Here is a 20,154-nt window from a genome sequence, read left to right as displayed (position 1 = left end):
TCCTCATGTAACACTGACATCACGAAATCTTTTTAAGCAACCTTTTTGTCCTGAATTATAATTACATAACCTTTTGTAGAGCTAAATGTATAATATCATTCAATTCATTGGCTCCGGAAAGGTTTTACCTAAGTCTATTGCACCGCCGGTGATGTTAACGATATATTTAGTTCGCCAGTGACGGTTCCCTTAACACGAGTTAAATCCTCTGATATCTCTTGGTTTGGTAGGTAATAACTATGGTATATAAATCGTTGCAAGTTCTATTCTAGAGATATAGTTGTTGTTTTTTTTGCTTTGGACTTGGACTTCGGACAAACCATCAATTAATTTAAATCGGATTTGAGTAACATCTCTATTTAAAATATACAAAATTTAGTTGGAATATTGTTTTTTATTTATTTCGTGAATTACAAAATAAGTTTGTTAATAATGGGACAGTTAAAGTATCAATACAGTTTTTAAACGTGTTTGTGTTTCTCAAACTTCAGTGTGGCAAGATGAAGTCCAAATTGAAAAGTAAACTTCGCAACACACGGCTCATATAATAAATGCCTACACCTTGCCAACTTTCCCTATTGACGGCACTAACCAACTAATCTCTATATATTTAGTACTGTTACACGTTATTTTATGAACAACATGATAAGTCTTTGGCATTCAGCACATACGAAAGTCATTTCAGGTTCCAGCAACCATCATGTTATAATCAAAGAGGAATTAAGTAGATTATTCGCTAGTGCTCGCCAAGATACGCTTTCGTGCTCGCCGGATATAGTTCCCCTATATCGGCGCCAACCATGTGTTCCTCAATACCGGGTGTTTGTCTCTCGTTAACTTAAAACTCAATACGGTATCTATGAAAAGTACTTTTCATTAATCTGCCCGTTGTATGATGATGTTAGACAAACATACTTGTATGACAAACTTGAACATAGAATTATAATACTTGATTGGTTTGACAAATTAGTATCAAAAAGTTGCAAAAAAATCATTTGAAATTTAAAAAAGTAATATTAGTTTATTTTAAAAATAGCAACTTAGAAATCACTTTCATTAGAAAAATTGTTAACCCGTGTTTCAAACTTACAAAAGTATGCAAAATAACCTAAATTAGATTTTGTCTTGAAACGTGATACACATCGCCAATGTTTCTATATCTGCCGTCTCACGCATTTAATACATCTGTCTACACACAAAATGCTTCCTGTTCTCAATCTGTAAACATGTGTTGTCTGACCGTAAACTCATTTTACTCTTTACTCTCTTAGTGTACTAATGACTTCATACATTCAATAGTGCAACGTTATGGAAATATCATTTTCGAGTTACTGCTTGAAAAGTTGTTGTGTGAGTTTAAAGCCTAGCCTTCAAATCATTGAGTCAGTTTTGAATCGCAATTTTAACTCTTTTTAAACGCATGACTTGATTTAAAATATGAATGGTTTACTAGTCACGAAAGCGTGCTCTCTTTTTTGTGTGATATTAATATAGATCTGCTCAACATTCTGCTAAAGAAGTAGTTAAAGGCAAAATGTGAATTTGAGTAAGTGCCCAAATGGATATTGAGAGTAAATGTCCTTCTTAAGATATCGTTCAAATGTTAAGAAAAGAATACAAATATAAATTATATTTTGAAAGAATAATGGTTTATTTCTTTTCCATTATATACAATATCTCAATGAACCAACGCCCAAGATTATTTACATCTGTCAACTAGAAAACAATGCCAACATTTGCCTTTGCATTGGACTGAAAATATGTGTAAGCGACTTCCTAAAGCATGCTTTGACCTCAGACATTAAATATATGTAGGGATATGTGACAAGTGGTCATCATATTTTGATAAGTAGCTGTTCAATGACTTGATGCAACTGAAAATGAAAATAGTTGTCATGTAAATCCCTGTAGAAACTACTACATACAATAATTTAAAGCTAATGATAAAGTTGACATTGGAGTGTAAATGCTAAAACATGATCGTCAATAAACAAGGGAAAAGTGTGACCTACTTCTTCGCTTTCGAAAACGTAACTTAAACAGCTTTAATGAAAATGCCAAATATATCCCAGCTGTTGCTACGACATTGAAGTGATATTGATATTCAAAATATATCTTACGGGAAACAACTTCTGATTAAACCTTGAGCTCTTATAAATGATTAAACTCCCCTCATGTTATCCATTGATATGCTGTACAAAGATACTTATCGACTCATAAGGGATGGGACTCATATATGACTAATCTTAAACAAGCGCAGACATAACTGTTATGTCCTGCTTAAGGCCATTCAAAATAAATGAGGGGTAATTCTATGCTCTAGTGAGTTGACTGTGTATATTTTAAGCATAAACAAATAAATACTCGTTGAATAAGGCTGTCCAAAATAAAAATAAAAGAATATTCCAAATTTATTATCATCAGAAAACAAATTCAAGTTACATTGTTCATAGTTTCTTTAAAACTCTCTTAGTGTAGCTGTGTTCGTTGGTTGAATGGATCTGGTCCGCGACAGCACACCTTCAGTACCCAGGCACGAATACTGTTATGGCGGCAGACTTTGGTTGTTATTGTTTTCCAACGTTATTTTGTAAAAGTTTCTTTAAACTGTAGTGAAAATCTTCTATAGAAAAGAAGAACACGCGTATGGCGATGTTGTTGTTGGTGGTGTTGAATCTAAAGCCCAAAATTTGTTTTTAAACAAGATGAATACGACGTTAGCATTTTGTTTTTAATATATTATCAAGAAAAGCAATGCATAAAAAAATGTATAAATGTTCTGAAGTTTTCTCTGATATATTTACATACGTTATTTTTCTAAATGCAGTGGGCATTTGTGAATGGTCCTCGTGTGTAAATCGGAAGTCTTGATAGTATTTGCGTTCTTGAAGTTGAATAATTTTCCACAATAACACACAATAAGCATTCACTTTTATTTTGTAACCAGTGATGAATGTTTGTTTAATCTTTCTGCTTAGTAGTTTATACCAAGAGTAAAATATGTAATTGATTTTGTATAAATGAAAAAGCAAACGTTTTTTTTGTATGCAGTCTCTGCTTATCTATGTAGATAATTATTACTAGCATAAGGCAAAACAAGGTTTGGTTAGGGTTACATCATTTTTAAAAAACAAGTCGGATAGGTATAATTTTTCAAAAGGCTTTATATAAGTAGGTAGTAGTCATCATTTGATAATGGTGTTCAAGTTATATTCAGTATAAAAATTTGAAGGTTTTAAAATATCCGAACACGTACACAACAGAATGACTTTTTAATAAATCCAACTGAATATAAAAAAACGGTAGATACTGTGCGCGTTATGAAGGTTGAGTCGGGTAACCGCAACCAACTGTATTTATTAGGCCTAAGTAGCTTAGCGTCTATCTCAAGCAAATTAGTCTATAAAGCGAAAGACTTTGTTTGTAGCAGGCTTGTTAGTTTCACCATCTTATTAACTTGAATTAAATATGTACGAACCTGCTTTTCAGGAGTTAAATGATGCTGCGAAATTGTGTGATGAAAAGGAAGTAGATCCTGAGGTTAAAGGGAAGATCGAAAAAGCTCTCAGCTTGCTAATGGTATAGTAAATGTCATATATGCTTTTTAGATTATTATCTGTATTGAAAAGTAATTAAAAAGAATAATTCAGATGTAGGTGTTTTTAAGTTAAGGTTTATTTTTTGGTATTTATATGTTGACCTATTTGTCAACGTAAGCAAAATTAAGTACTTCTGAAGCTTGGTATATATTTCATTAAAAAGCGCATTTTAATCGGACATAATGACTTGATATAACTAGCAGGATAACTGGATAACTTAGATAAAAAGTACAACAACAAACACATACTACCCTTATGTATTCGAGTGTATACTATAAAATGACCCTAATCATGACATGTATGCATCAGATTATTGTATGGCGATTAAAGCTAGGATATAAGTTTCTATGAACATTTCTCTTGAGGGCGATGGTTGCATTTGGCGATCGTGGCCTCTATCTAATTATCTTATAATCAGTTTAAAAACGAAAATAATTGCATAAAAACTTATACTGCTAATATTTTGTCCATAAATATAAAGGTGAGTATCTCGTCTACAACAACCGCGTTTTGTGTTGTTTATTTTTGCGGCTGGGCAAATATGTTAATACGTATACAGTTTAATCAAACATATATATTGCCTTTATTACTCTTAATACAATCAACGAAACAAACCTCAAAAATTATTCATGTAACAGACGTGCATAAGGATCGAACACACTACACTAGGTTATACAAATATAAAGATTATTCATAGTAATAAATTGGCGCGTTTCATTAAAACACGTATTTTATCGCAATAACTGGTTCGAAAAGATCCAAAATTGTATAAAGAAAGAAAGCAGACACGTCAAAATGATTAGTTATCGCCAAACTTTCCCACATAGGTCATTTGATCACTCTTCAAAAGTTTCCATTTAGATACAAAGTACCTTTACTTATTAAATTTTCCTACAATAATATTGGCCTTGTAAATTCTAAAAAGTTGTTTGTGAGCTGTGTATGATAATATCGATAGGTAGTATTGCTGTTTATGAAAAACAGTTAAGAACAAAATAAGTCTAGATAAACAGATTTAGAAATTATGTCTTTTTAAAAATGTCTGCTTTGGTTAGGTCAAGATCAAGTTTATCAGTGTACAGATATATGATTCACTGATACCATAATAGGTTACGAGTACTTTAAACTCGTTATCACTGTTTAATAAACTAAGGCCAAATGACATTTACGTTGCTTTTATATCACTGCTTAAAAGTTCGCACAGAAGCGTTGTAAACTTGTTAATGGTATTTTTTATTTGTTTTAATTTAAACATTATTTATTCACCAGCGTTAACATACATAGTATACAGACAAACACATCCAGAGAAAAGGATAAGAACGAAAGATAATATAAAGTGAGGTGTTCACCATTTGTCTGTAAACATTGAATATTTGATAACCAGTATATGAAAATAATTATTGAAGGCTTGTTGTTTGCAAGTAGATATAGTAACATGATAGCTCGCAAGGTGAAATATTTGTGTTTTATTTGCTTGTAGAAATATTATTCTAACTTGTTCACAAGTAGGCATTGTAACGTTTTATGCTAACACGTAGATATTGCAGTGTTGAATGTTTGAAAGTAGACATTGTTGAGTTATTTATGGTACAGAAATAAGGTATTGTTAATCGTCTGCAAGTAGGGGTTATAGTGTTGATTACTTGCCATGGCAGCAGTATTCAAATATACTTTGAAGTGTTCATTATTTCCCGCCAACATGGTTATGTGTATTGTTTTGCAAGTAGGCATGGAAGTTTTAAATGGTTGCAAGTAGACATGGTAGGGTAAATGGTTGCATGTTGTCTATGATACGTTGGTTTTTGTCATGTATACATAGTCATGTTGATTAATGCATGCATTAATTGTAGGTATTGGTAGTGTTAGTTATTTGTCAGGGCGACATAAATATTACAAATTTGTACATTAAATGCCCTATTCGATATTAGTTATTTGCATATGTCACTCTGCAGGCCCGAGAAAAGTACTGTGACGATGTTAGCTCTAAACCAAGTGAAGCTCTTGCGACACTTCAATCAAGCACACTGACCTATCCCTTCAAGCAGGCGTACGAGGAGGGGAAAACTGTATGGAACCTTAGCCCGCGTATGATGTCGGGGAGTCTGGAAGGTATGATTGTCATGGATGGGTTTTGTATCATTATTTATCTGTAAACCGTGCTCAAATCCAGTGTGTCGTTACTGGAATCTATCAAGTCGAGGTCGATTATGTTTCACTTTAAACTGGCGTTTAACCTCAATCACATCATATATAATTCCTAAGACAGTATTTGAGAAACAACCCACGATGGACTAAATGTAAAAATAAGCGGTAAATGTTGTTATTTAGGGAGTGTTTTATGTAATTAGGTAAAAGATATCCAAATATTTAGTTATTCAGAGTAAAATGTCTGGGGGTTTTCTTTCTGAATTTGCGATAAGGAAGGAAAAACAAGTGGCTGTTTAACTTAAAATTTGTATTCTTCAACATTTTATCAATGTGATTTTTTAGGGTTATTTCTACAAAGCATTGTGAGCATGTCCAAAGCGAAGCGTGTTCTTGAAGTTGGCATGTTTACCGGATATGCGGCTTTGGCATGTGCAGAGGTACTTCCGGAAAATGGCGAAGTGGTCACGTGCGAAATCGATCCATTTTTGGAGACGCTTGCAAAATCGTTTTTCGAAAAATCACCACATGGGAAGAAAATTAACGTTAAAGTTGGTATGTCGAATAGCTTTTGTCTGTATAGTTTTCTTTTTTGAATTTAGTCGATTTCCTGCTTTATTAAATTGATATTTCACTGGTGTATTGTATGTACTGATTCCCGTACCTTTTATATATTTTTACAGCATTTTATGATTTATTGTTTTGAGAGATGTATTTCCTCATATTAAATCGAAATAAAAAGTCTCTATTACATTTGTTCAAATCTTTTTGCAAATGTTTTAAACGATCTGTTGTGAATTACATGTATTAGGCCCAGCAAAAGACACGTTGGAAGCGCTAGCTGATGAGCAACAGCAGTTCGACGTCGTTTTCATTGATGCTGATAAAAAGGGGTACATTGACTACTTCAAGGTACTGTGTTCGTCCATATACATGCATATTTAATATTTAGATTAAAACTTGCACATCATGTATCAAATATGAGCGCTTTAAGCCACTTGTTTTCAGGCGGTGCTTTACAAAAGCCCACTTCATAGTTTTACCTGACTTTTGGTGGCGTTCTTTAGGGGCATAGGCAAAATCCATCTTTAATGAACACTTTAGGCCACGTGGACTTATTTGAGAAAACTCTTTTAAAAAGATGTTTCTGCTTATGTTAGACATTTTTTGTGGACTTCTAGAAAAGCTCTTTATACGCCCTGTGTGTGCTGAACTGCATACTAACTGGAGGAACCTTCCTGCTTGACTTTCTGCAAACCAGAATCCACGAATCATTATCTCATAAAATCGGTTTTCACTGTCAAGTGATAAGTCTAGTCCCTAGTTGAATTTGTGTTGTGTGCATTTTGTTGGTCCAGAGCGTTTCTTGGTATAGCTTTGTTGGGGTTTAGACTTGAGTTCTTTTTTAGCGAGAATGAAGGGCTGGCATCATGCAGGTTACCATGGTAACCGATATAACATTTAAAATGAACGCCGTTTACTGAGCCCATGACCAATTTCTGTATAAGTATTTAACACAAATAAATTTAGTTTAATGTTTGCAATTAGTTTTGAACATATGCCAAGCTTTCAAGGTCGGAATGTGATTTTGTATTTACTTAAAAATGTTAAACTTATGTGCGAACCATTTCAATATTCCATTAATATAGCATAGTTCTATATCATTTAATCAATTCCTATCCGAATAATTCAAAAGAGGTCAGCACAAGTATGATATGGTATGATAAACCAGCAAAGTACTTACCACCACCTTATCCTGAGTTTAAATTGTATTTAGTATTATAATGATTAACTTTATATACATTGTTACTTCAAATAATTTTGTGACAATGTGTGTTACATTTAATTTGCTCACTGTTAAGGTAATTTAAAAAATATATACCACTTATATGTCAATTGATATTTCCTAATACGGGCTTTATATGCATAAAACGTGGAGTAACAGTTAGTGCATTTTTGAAAAATAAAGTAGAACAAACAATCAGATATACTCAAATGTTAAGCAAAGCCTTAAGAATATGGAACTGACGGCTTCCATTGCCGACACATGTACTGAGAAACCAAGATGGCGTCCTATATTGCAAATTCAGTTTTAATATTACATTCGACTTCATGATGAATATTCGTATGGTAATAACTTAAGTGATCACGTACTTTAAATTGACATATTCCATGGATTATTCAAGGACCAAGGTCCATGCGGTTTTAAGGCTAAAGTACGAAACATATCTCAGATTGTTTCTGTATTTTTATGCACGCTTTTTCTTTTGAAATATATATGTTTGATTATACCATTATAATGTGCCGTCACAAAGGCCGTCACAAGGTTGCTATTAGAGACTACGGTAAATTGTTCTAGACTAAGTACAACACTCAAAAGTTCAACAGCAAGGGGTGTATCTTTTAACCTATGTGCTTCATGTTCATGTACCTTACTGATGCATTCAATGTTTATGACATTTTGACGTAAAAAATAAACTTGCTAGATAACAAAAATGTTGAAGAAAAGTAGTAGATTTAAAACTCTGAATTTTCTTGGTTTAGTTACTTTTTAGTGAAAATATATCTGAAGCAAATGTAGCTTGGATAGTCATGCCTTTAGTTGCACGTCCGTAATCAACTTATTATTCATATTCATTTTCAATGTTGTTATTTCGAACAGTTGTCGATAAGTTTATTTTAGCACAAGTTGGAATCGTAGTCCTTGACAATGCATATGTGTATAGACAGTCATGTCGACCGAGCCATACTTATTGTAAATTAACGAAGTCATCATTTCAGACAGTTGTGGACAGGGATATGTTAACACCTGGAGGAACAGTTGTTCTTGATAACGCGTTTCTGCATGGTCAAGCCTACCAACCGGAATCAACCAATGAAAACGGCCTGGCAATTAGGATGACTAATGAGTACATCAACAGTAGGGCTGACCTATTCAAGGTGCTGCTGTTTGTTCCATTTATCCTTCATTTAGTACAATCGGTACTATCATTCACATTGATTCTGATACTTAACGCATTTCTATTCTTGAACAAAAAAACACTCAGTTGAACATGATTAGATGATGGTAATTGCGATGAAAATGGTGTTGACGGTAGACATGTACAGATTATATCATCATCAACTATGAAAACGAGATTATTCGTATTTACTTATTTTTCCATTTATGACTTAGGACTTTTTAATATGCTTCATAGTAAAGTACGTTTTAACTAATGTTAAATTAATATGCAGGTCGTGCCAGGTTTTGCCTTCGATTGTTTTTAGCTCTTCTGTTTTCTGAATAAAAATATCGAAGTATTGTCGTAGCCATGGTGTCGTCGGCGTTATCGTAGTGCAACAGCACTTATCATGCTCATAATTGAAACATTTGCTTCAGTAACGGTCGAGTCATGCCTCTTTTCGACTCTAGTGAACAGCAGACGGCTGAAGGCACTTGCTTATGTGTGTATATTCTATTCGCAGGTTCTGGTTCCAATACGGGATGGAGCGCTGGTCGTTCGAAGAATGGCAGACATGTTTGTGAGCTAGGGATAGTTTCAGAGTCTTAAGGACAAACAGAATGAGTTTAAACAGAACAATATAGGGTGTTTGAATTATTTGTGTGGAGCCCAGTTCTGAAGTTTGAGAATAATTGAGGACGTCTAAATAGCCTGAAAATCAAACTCAAAGTGTAATCACGTTTAATGAAAATTCAAAGCAAATAAATATAATTATGTGAATAACAATGTCAACAATTTTATATTTACACGTTTTTGTTGTCAATAAAAACTGACGTATTTGTTAAGATTGATTTAGACGATCGCTAGAAATAGAAATAAAGTGTTCGAATTATGAATATATGCCTTTTATAGTAACGTTGATTCAATTAATGACACGCTAAAGGAAAAATTCCCGAATATATCTATTATTTGTTAAGCTGAGAATTGCATTCGAAATGACCTATCCTTTCCTATTTCACTCATAATCCTTTACACGGTTTATAGGTTCAAAACTTCGATTGCCAAAACGTCGAAATGATACCCCAAAATAACCAAAGTGCATGTATTTCGTTTCGTGATCTTTTAATTTTCTTTACTTAATGCAAGATTAACATTGATTGGTTCTGTATCAATTTAATAAAGGCAAGGAACACATATTTATTGAATGAAATAGATACAAAATTAAGCCAGACTGTAAGGAAAGTTCCGATCGTCGTTCCGTTCGTATATTCAACATGTGGCATATGCAACAGAATCAGATTGTTTTCGCATATTCACATACTTAAATTCAAAGCATCATAATAAATCCAATCGAAAGCCACAAAATGAAATTGAAGTCACCAACAGTGGATGCTCCACTAGTGCCTGAAATAATCAAACAACAAGTATTTTGAAACAATTAGAATATAATACAGTTTTGTTATGTAGCTTGTTTTCAGATAAATGCATTTGCTTAAACTAACACTGCCCGTACAATAAAAACACTATTGGTCATACATTCATTGTAAGCATTGGACAGTTCATCAAGAGTTGTGACATTAGCTCGTTTTAAAATGGTTAGTTAATGAAGTTGAAGTTGTAACACTCAATAGAATCTTGACAGTTTGTTTAGAGTGGCGGCAATGGTATCCGCAGTTTTGCCGAGGAATTGCACATTGTTATTGGTGAGTATGTTGGCCAAGTTATCACAGGCATTGTGGTAGCACTGTTGCATCTGACCGCGAAAATTAGCTGGATCAAATAAAGAGGGAATAAAGGTGTTTTCAATGTCATTGATATTTTATGCACACTGCTGAACTAACAATGCTATGAGTTTCAACTTGATCTTGCAATTTGGCACGCATTCACACCGAACAAAAACACTAATCATTTTCGGTCTTACTCGTGATATAATTTGTTCTACAAATATTAGTCTCAAATTGTACACTTGTGCTATAGATAGCTTTTCAAATATAAGGTAGAGGAACCATCGTGTGCAAACCCGTTATTTTTTCAATAAAGAAGAAAAGTCAAGTAGATGAGCTCCTCCTAAGAGCTGCTTTGAACTTGTTGACCTACTGACCATAGCATAATCAAGAATCTACTATTTAAGACAAAAAATAAAGAAACAACTTTGTTGTTTTACACTACTACCACATTCCGATTTTCATACGAGATTTCAAAGAGATAAGAACATAAAGAGGAACAATAGAGACTTACCAGAGTCCGTGATTAAGATAGCTGGTATGATTGTTTTCCAGAAGTTAAGTTGATCACTACGGCAGAAGTTGCCAAATGCTTCCCAAATGTCGTCATTCACACCCCGGGAAGGAATCCCAAACTTCTCTATTTCGAATTCAGGTTGGGATTCGCCTTTTGACATAAAAAATAGAAATCAGAAAATTTTGAATTTCTTTTTCAACAGACTTGTCGAATACAATAGTAAAATAACAATGTCTCTTGTCATAGCGCTTTAAAAATAGTGACTGGTGAACGACTAATTACATCATTAATTTGCATATTAAGTGAAGAGGTTATGTTTTTCAATAAGATTCTAAAAACTGGAGCACTTCTTATCGAACGCCAACCCTCGTCTGTTTTATTTATACATTTTGTAGTGGCAAAATGGACATAAATCAATAGTTACTTAAGCTAGAGTTATGGGTCTTACTATAATATATTAAAAAATATTATAAGATCAAAAAATAGCTAGAATTTAAATATCATTTTTTAACTAAGGAACTGTTCGGTAAAATAAGGTAGTTTGGGCAAAATCACTATTTTCTTCACATTTATACTGTCGTCAATTGCCATACAAATCTATACAAACGTGTTAAATTAAATTAAAAAATTACACAAATATATCAACATCGTAGAGAACCCAGAACTGACCCAATCAGTACCACTCCAATGAACGGGATATGTGGCATATGAATGCTCTGCTGAATGGGTGGCATCAAATGCAAAACTTCCGAACTTACCAAGCCACTCGCTGTTGAAAGTAGACGCAAGATGTCCATCACGATTCTGCCTGAAGATAGTTGCTAGAAAATCTCCCCTGAACTGGTTTGACTTGATACTCGAATAAGTTTCTGGAAAATAATCCTGGAACTAAAAGAGTTCGCAGAAATTAGTCATTAATTTTATTGTCAAAAATCAAAGTTAAATTCTTGAAAATGCAAAAATAGTTTTTAATATCAATTTTGCTTAAATAAGGTGAATGCTTTTTGTCTGGATTTTACTCAGTAACTAAATTGAGTTTTAGTTGTGCGCCCGGTGTTATGCTGCTTATTTTGATGCCCTCAATAAAACTGGATATTAAGTGACTTCTACTATTCACAGAAACGTGATTTTTGCAGAAAGTCTAATTAATATATACCCATAATGCAGATCAGTTTAATTATTGTAGTTATCATTGCTTTCGTGCTTTTGAAACAATCAATATTTAACAAAGGAATTCTTGGTGACCTAATTTTGGTGAACTCCATCTCAGTGATCAGAATGGATAATCCGAATCACATGTTTACAGTAACAAAGTATAGTGTTGATCAATTGATGAGGTTTCGGTTAGTGCTCAGATAATGGGTCATACCTGATCAGGTTGCATTGACTAGCGTAAAAAGTCTTGGGATATTGAACTTTAGAAGGAAAATATCAGGTCGCCCCAGGACTAGGAAACCATCTGGAGCGAAACTAACTAATCTTGTGTATCCAAAACACCCTCGGCAGTGTTAAAGAGAATGTTATCTGTATGACTTTAAATTGCCGATCATTAATAAGGAAAGATGTGTTTGTTGTACAATTGCTCCGCGAAGAAAATATTGACTTTGCAATATTAACAGAAACCTGGTTTTCGGTCCAGAACCAACAGCAATTTGAATGTTCGGATTTTAATCAAAATAGATTCAACACCAGCGTCTCAAATCGTAAAAACAGGGTTTGCGGCGTTGTTGCTCTGACATGCCGAAGTGGTATTAACATGTGTAGAGTGTCAGCTGGTGTGACACAAACTTTGAGTTCGCAGTATGGTAACTTTTTAAAACAAATAAATACCATGCACTGTGTTGGAATGTATAGACCGCATTCATTGGCAAAACCTAACCTGTTTGTGTCGGACTTTCTCAAGTTTGTAGAGGATTTGGTTCCAAAGTATTCTAACCTCATGTCAATGGGTGATTTTAACCTACATATCCATGATGACAGTAGCGCTATAGCAGAACTAAGCATTTCATTATTGGGTGGGTGCTGCACGTGAATTTCCCAAGCCTCGTCCACGGTCATAGTCTTGACATAGTGATCACCGAAGTCGCAAATGGCATCCTTTCCTGTCATAACATTGTGCTGTTAAAACTGTTTCTTTCGTGAGAAAGGAAAATATTTGTCAGCAAATCTGTTGTATTGCGGAATTTTAAAAACATGGATGAGTTTAAGTTTGCTAATGATCTTGCTGAGATATTCATTAGTTGAACATTTGTCGATCTGTGTGTAGAGCAATTTGAAGATAAAATTATCATAGTTCTTGACAAACACGCTCCCGTGAAAGAAAAAAAACAAATCTGTAGAGCACCGAAACCCTGGTTTAGTGAGGATATCCATTCTACGAAACTACTGATGCGTAGCTCTGAGAAATTGTGTAGAAAATATCGCCAGCCAAAAGACTATGAAAGTTTCAAATCAGCACTAAATAAATATCACTGTGCTTTAAGACGTGACAAAGAGATAATTCTAAGTCAGAAAGTACTCGAGTCCAGTGGAGATTCAAAGAAACTCTACCAGTTTGTAAAAGACTTAACCAGAAGCAAGTCTGAGAACCCTATGCCAACTGTGGAGGACGGAAGCAATCTAGCTGATGAGTTTGCTGACTATTTAATGGACGAAATCGAAAACATACGAGAATTTTTGAAGACAATTTTAACCCAGCAGTGAAAAATGTGCTAGCGGATGAAAGTTTTGAGGAACTTTCAGAGGAGCAAATTAGAAACCTAATAAATAAATTACAAACAAAATCATCAAAATTCGACGTGTTAAAGTCATTTCTGAACGAGCTGTTGCCTTCAATCACTAGGCTTGTGAACCTTTCCTTGACACAAGGAGTGTTTCCAGCAAAATGAAAACAGGCGATTGTTAGACCACTTTTAAGAAGTCTGGCCCTGAACTTAAATTTGGTAATTATTGCCCTGTAAGCAATTTGTATTTTTTGTCATATTAATTGTTAAAGCGGCACTTTAAAGACTAAAACAGCATATCTGCTTATAGACAGTTTCACTCGTGCGAGTCCGCTTTACTCCGGCCTGTGAATAGTTTGCTTGATCGGATGGAAAATCATGAGGCTACGGCACTAATAGCTATAGACCTTAGTGCGGCGTTCGACACGGTTGACCACGACATGCTCGTCGACGTATTGACAGATCCGTATAGTATTTGTGTATCAGCGCTGGAATGGGTGAATTCGTACCTGCGACCATGTGGCTGTCGCGTGAATGTGAATCAAATATCTTCATCTCAGCGCCATCTGACATGTAGTGTCCCGCAAGGAAGTTGTTTAGGTCCTTAGCTCTATTTGACCTATGATGGAACTCTATTTGACATTGTGCCTCCGTCCATTTCCGTGTTTGGGTTTGCGGACGACCAGACAGTGAACGTACGTTTCCAACCAACAGCAATGGCAGAAGGGACTGCAATTCAAGAACTGCAAGGTTGTGCATTTGTCATAAACGACTGAATGAACAATAGCAAACTAAAAATGAATGCATCCAAAACAGAATTTATATTGTTTGGTAGTCGCCCGCAGTTGAATAAGTGCAACACTAAAGAAATTGAAATATGCGGTGATAACATGAAACTGCAGAATTATATCAGATTTTTGGGAGCTTTTCTGAATGCCACACTTAATTTCAATGAGCATATTAAAAGAAAGTGTAAAACTGCTATGTTGAACTATTTCAAGATAAAAAATATCCGTAAATTTCTTATCAAAGTAGCAACTGAGGTCTTTGTTCTGCCATTAGTAATTTCTCACTTGAATTATTGTTAATCAGTTCTGTATGGTGTCACTCAGTGTGAACAACGTAAATTACAAAGTATCCAGAATATGTGTGCTAAACTTGTTTTCAACCGCTTTAGATGTGATAGTTCAAAACAGGAGTTATATGATCAGCACTGGTTACCCATAAAGGCAAGAAATAATTCCTCACTTATATGTACAGATGTTTTTTTCAATACCTTATTTAACTTTTGTCTATTAAAGATTCAAAACGCACACAACGATCCTCGGAATCATCGGATGTTACATTGTGCCTTTTACTAAGAAAAAGACCTTCAGTAACAGGTTTTAGTTATATTGGGCCTAAGCTTGGGAATGAACTGCCTCTAAACCTAAGACAAAGTGAGTCAATGAACATCTTGAAGAAACATTTGAAAACTCACCTTTCCAGAGATTATTATGCATTATTCTAAAACGTATACCCTTTCACTATTTACCAATGTATTGATGTGCTGTTGTCTGTTTATACGTTGGTGAACACCCATTATGTATATACATGTTGTACATCATTTATATACTATGCATTTAACTATGTATGTAATGAAATGTGTGCTTATATTCATGATTATATTCATTGATTACTTTTTTAATTGTGTCTGTATTGCTGTATTGCTGTATTGCTTTGATTATACTCTAATTCATTATTGTACAACGCCATTGAATATGTATTTATATGTAGAAATAGGCGATAGGCGATTAAGCAAATAAAGAGTTTCAAGTTTCAAGTCAAACATGTTTTAACATATCAGTGCGTTGTAACTAATGTCGCTTCTACCGGTCATACTAATTATAATAACAAATTCAGTCTCACGTTCTGCACATACTCCTGTGGGATCATCTGTGATCCTGCAGAATAATTATAGTTCATTCAAGAACGATAATTCCATTTGGCTTGAGTGACTCCACATGTTGCCCATAGTTTCGCGTTAACCAGGGCATAAACCATTGTGAAATTGCAAAACGGCTGCCGGTGAGCCCTGTGAAAATCAAGAAAATAAAACTTACTTATAAACAGCTTATATAAAGTTGTGCGTAACTGAAACATGCAGTGTTATTTTTGTTAACCCGTACATAGGAAGGTAAGAAAAGGTCTGACAAAACGCAGTTATTGGTCATCGCCACGGTACTTTAGTGTATTAACTCATATTGTATAACTCGTTACTAGCTTCTCATTGTGTGAACTATTTGCAAATCACCTGGAAATGATCGAAAAGTCATTAATTGGTTTTAACTAAGAATATATTAGGCATTTACTGTAATCCGAGTAGTCGAATGCCATGTAGATGATGGTATTCTTGCGGCGTTTGCCACCTTTGTTGCCCGCAGCGATTTGTCTGAGAGACTCCAACATTGCCGTTACACCGGACCCATTGTCGTCAACCCCTTCAAAATTAGGAAAAGACATTTGTTTTCTCCATTATGTTGGGTAAGCTTATTGTGTTGCCTTCCAAGTTCATTTAAATGAGAGCAATGGAAAAACAAATGTTAAGTCACCCACCCGCCAACCATACTACAAGATCATCATATTTTTGGCTCAGTTGTTGAATGTATTTGGTACAAGGCCATATCTTTTATGTTATTTTTTTCATTTTCAAACAGAACTGGGGATTCAATATGGAGTTTATCTTTTAAAGTTATATTAAGTTAAGCTTAATCACTAATTATTTTATCACATACATATTGCAACAAATGTTTCACTGTTTTTTTTTAAATATTATGTTTAAAGGTGTGTATAATTGTTTCTGGAGTCGTTCAACGCGTATGCCCTTATTGCCTTCAACGGAAGGATGGTAACTACATTGTTAACTATTTAACATTTCGTTTGTTGATGTTTGCGAGCAATTTGTGAGACATCCTCATACCTAGCCGTATTTATTCCAGTCGTATACAGTGACATTCAATGTGTACGTCGTTCTTAGATTATTGCATTGCTAATGTAAGAAATGAAAACTTATGCCCAATGTCGAGTTATGTATTACCATATACATATATTTAGTTTCCGTTAAGTTGGTACGTATACGTAATAAGTATATGTATTATACTGAATAAATAAAAACGGTATTTGCAGTTAAACATAATGACTTGTTCAGCATAGTGGTGATAAACGTGTTATTTTGTATCTTGTAAAAACAAAAAGACTTTTAAAGTTTTAACGGGTTAACTAGTACGTATATGTATTTAGTATATGTATTAGACTGAATAAATACCAACGGTATTTGCAGTTAAACATAATGACTTGTTCGGCATAGAGTTGATATATGTGCTATTTTGTATCTTGTAAAAAAGACTTTTAAAGTTTTGACGGGTTACTTAGTACGTGTATGTAATAAGTATATATATTAGACCGAAAGAAATCTAACGGTATTTGTAGTTTAACATAATGACATGCACGGCATGGAGTTGATATACGTGATACTTTGTATCTTGTAAAAACGACTTTTAAAGATATAACGGGTTACGAAGTCGTTTATGGGTAACGTTAATCGTTTAAACGAGATACGTTAGTCGTTTAAAATATACTAATGACAGGTATGCAATCTCTATGACACCGTTATCACGAAAACACTTTTTAAATCTTAATCTCAACTCTTTTTTCCTTATAGAAACGTCATTTTTTAAGAGCGTTGTCTTTGCCCTATTGAAATATCAGACATTATTGATCAACATTCTAAATAAAAAAACCTTGCAGAGCAATACAGTAACACGCTGACATGTTTTTGGTTCTGAAATTATTTGTCTTAGGTAGTTTTCTACATCTATTTTATCCCAATAATCTATATGAATGTGCGTTTTAATAATGGTTAGATTTTAAATAATGTTATTTTCGCAACTGGTCAAATGAGGGATTGAGATTGTTAAATAACTAAGAAATTTGTGTGACATTGGGGGAAGTTAAGTGTTCTATGACCGCTTAACTTTACATAAGAATAAAATATTTTCTTTCATGCTTTACGATGAAATATGGGGTTTTAACAGTGAAATAACAACAGTGAAAATATCAATTTGATATTTTCACTGCAAAATAAGGAGTGAAAATATCAATTTTCAGAACTACTTTTAAAATCCTTTGTTGTTACATGTACAGTACTTGCCTTGGTCAAAACAGAACACTGTACTTCAGTAAATTATGTCAAAAAATGTTTAAAAAAAATAAAGAAATATTTTATAAATTTAAATAAATATATAATTGGAAATTAACAACTTAACGTTTATTACCGGTTATCCCGTTTATCAAACATTTTACTGATCTATGAAGTTGAATGTTCGAACATTTGCTTTCATTCCAAACAAATTACAGACAAAAACAACTGTTCGAACATAAATAAAATTTTATAGCATCGTGCAAATGTATTTTGAACTGTTAACCGTTGTAGTACGTAAAATGAGCTTCCTGGAGAATTCACACAACAATTTACAGATAGATCCGATATTTTTTACCCCACCCACATCTCAAAATGTGTCAACAAACTAGCGTGGCATTTACTCTTCTGGAAAACAAACATTTTAAAGCGAAACAGACTGGTCTCTGACAATAAGATGACTGAATATTAACTTACTATAAAAACACGCGTATATGCAGTCTTAAACTAAGAAGAATGGTTAAAATCCAATGAGTATCCACATTTGTTTTGCTAACACATTTGACCTTCCAAATTTTCATTCTATTAATAGTGGCGTAGTAATTTGGTTAAAATAAAGTGTTTTCATTATTTTTTGGAACATTTGTGCACTAATAATACTTCATTTTTTACTGTTCATAAAGCTTTGCAAGAAAAAATCGAGCGAATATTAAGCTATAAGAATGAATAGCAGAGAACTATTTCTCAGCAAACCGAAAGTAGAAAAGTTGACAGCTATAATTATGCATGAGGGGCGCTCCACGGGTAGCGGCGTAAAGCCCACCCTTTTCAAAAAGGGGGTAATTCAGAAATAAATAAAAAACAAATAAAACTTCGAAAATAAGCATAAAAGAAACAGAAAATTTGTTTATTTCAGTGTAAGATCGTATTTAATTTCACTCGTGATCATAAAAAAACTACATTTTCACTCGTGGCTTCGCCACTCGTGAAAATATGTTTTTCTATGACACTCGTGAAATAAAATACGATCTTACACTGAAATAAACAAATATACCCTATATCTTCAGTCACACGAGCATGTGTTTTGTGCACGTGGTTACCGCTGTAATTAGTGAGATTTTATCAACACCCATCCTTAGTACGCGGTAAACAAGTAATTGTAACACCATAGGGTATACCCAGAAGTTATGAAATACATCATAGGGTTATACGCGTTTCCTGAAGTGCTAAAAAATGCATCTTTCTGTAATGCACCAGTCAATTGTAACCCTGGTCCAGGGGTATACCGGGGATAGCCGGGAAATGGGTCGTGTTTTTACCTTTCATGTGATCCCCGCAGTGCCGGGTGAATGCGGTGGTTTTGTCTTTGTGCCAAAAATGGCCGGGAATGGTTCTTACTTAGAGTCCCTGTGGTGCGGGGTCATTTGGCGGGGATTTTACCAGCAGTTTGTCCACGCAGGACGGGGCTCTTACCCGGGCTTAGCTGGACCGGAAGTCAAAGTTCCCGCTTTTCCCCGGACCTAGGGGTCCGTGGTTACAATTGACTGGTGCATAAGCAGACTGACAAGTCAATATTTGTTACGCAGGATTCGGATGGAAAATGAAGGAGTATGTAAAACATTGGAGAAGTGTGTATATACCCTTACCTTTTGTGATAGTTACGGTGTCATAGTGCGCTCCAACACCGACAATTTCATCCTCATACGTTCCAAACCGTTCGCCTTTCAACACCCCTATTATACCCCTATTATATTGGTAATGGAAACCTGAAATCATGATAAAAAGGTAAACGTCGTTTGAATGTTTTTGAATACGGCATGAATTAACGTACTTCTCATATTGCTAAAACTAGGGCACACTTCGAAATAACTATCAGTAAAGCATTTCTGCAACGTTTATACCATAAAATAAGTCTCAGTAAAGCATTTCTGCAACGTATATGCAATAAAATAAGTCTCAGTAAAGCATTTCTGCAATGTTTACACCATATAACACCGGACGCCTGTGATTATCATAATAGTGAAATACTTCTGCGTATGTAGTATGTTAACTAGACTTGTGCTATTCTCGCTGCCATATGTTTGTCTAGACTTGCATTATATGCTTGATGCTTAATACCACAAGATAGATGAGATTGTGGCACGTCGTGTTCAGTCCACCTTTCTGGAATTCGTCGTAGATGAAAAGGCAAGGTTGACTTTTGAAGGCTGGATTAGCAATATGATGCCGTGTATCGGAAAAGTGCTGAGTCAGCGTTGACCGAATATATCCAAGATCTGCACCCAATATTGCCTGATCTGAAAACAAAGAGTATATAATTTAAATAT

At 34.3% G+C, this 20,154-nt stretch overlaps 2 protein-coding genes across 2 annotated transcripts; one reads left to right on the top strand and one right to left on the bottom strand.

Annotated features, from left to right (window-relative positions):
• The first annotated feature begins 3,415 nt into the window (after window positions 1-3,415).
• Window positions 3,416-9,582, top strand: LOC128228744 (O-methyltransferase MdmC-like). Its single transcript, XM_052940237.1, has 6 exons — window positions 3,416-3,579; window positions 5,552-5,708; window positions 6,090-6,299; window positions 6,556-6,656; window positions 8,526-8,684; window positions 9,210-9,582. The coding sequence occupies exons 1-6, from the start codon at window positions 3,469-3,471 to the stop codon at window positions 9,273-9,275; spliced, it is 804 nt and encodes a 267-aa protein (XP_052796197.1). The 5' UTR covers window positions 3,416-3,468; the 3' UTR covers window positions 9,276-9,582.
• A 230-nt stretch (window positions 9,583-9,812) lies between these two features.
• LOC128228726 (uncharacterized) lies at window positions 9,813-19,546 on the bottom strand. The gene is made up of 6 exons (XM_052940202.1): window positions 19,474-19,546; window positions 16,002-16,130; window positions 15,559-15,724; window positions 11,686-11,815; window positions 10,925-11,077; window positions 9,813-10,090 (listed from the first exon to the last, which is right to left on the bottom strand). Exons 3-6 carry the CDS (start codon window positions 15,613-15,615, stop codon window positions 10,014-10,016), a joined length of 417 nt encoding a protein of 138 aa, XP_052796162.1. The 5' UTR covers window positions 15,616-15,724; window positions 16,002-16,130; window positions 19,474-19,546; the 3' UTR covers window positions 9,813-10,013.
• Window positions 19,547-20,154: the final 608 nt, after the last annotated feature.

This window comes from Mya arenaria, chromosome 1 (assembly GCF_026914265.1).
Source record: "Mya arenaria isolate MELC-2E11 chromosome 1, ASM2691426v1".
NCBI lineage: Eukaryota > Metazoa > Mollusca > Bivalvia > Myida > Myidae > Mya > Mya arenaria.
The sequence above is the reverse complement of the archived record's forward strand: the minus strand, read 5'-3'. Positions and strand labels throughout refer to the sequence as shown.

Bases quoted from the DNA above. Each gene is read 5' to 3' on its own strand.
- LOC128228726 (XM_052940202.1), bottom strand. From the start codon at position 15,615: ATGAACTATAATTATTCTGCAGGATCACAGATGATCCCACAGGAGTAT. The intron at 11,816-15,558 runs GTGAGACTGAAT...GAACTCTTTTAG, and splicing joins CACAGGAGTATGTGCAGAAC to TTCCAGGATTATTTTCCAGA. The intron at 11,078-11,685 runs GTAAGTTCGGAA...TTATGTCAAAAG, and splicing joins TTTCAACAGCGAGTGGCTTG to GCGAATCCCAACCTGAATTC.
- LOC128228744 (XM_052940237.1), top strand. From the start codon at position 3,469: ATGTACGAACCTGCTTTTCAGGAGTTAAATGATGCTGCGAAATTGTGT. The intron at 3,580-5,551 runs GTATAGTAAATG...GTCACTCTGCAG, and splicing joins AAGCTCTCAGCTTGCTAATG to GCCCGAGAAAAGTACTGTGA. The intron at 6,300-6,555 runs GTATGTCGAATA...TACATGTATTAG, and splicing joins GAAAATTAACGTTAAAGTTG to GCCCAGCAAAAGACACGTTG.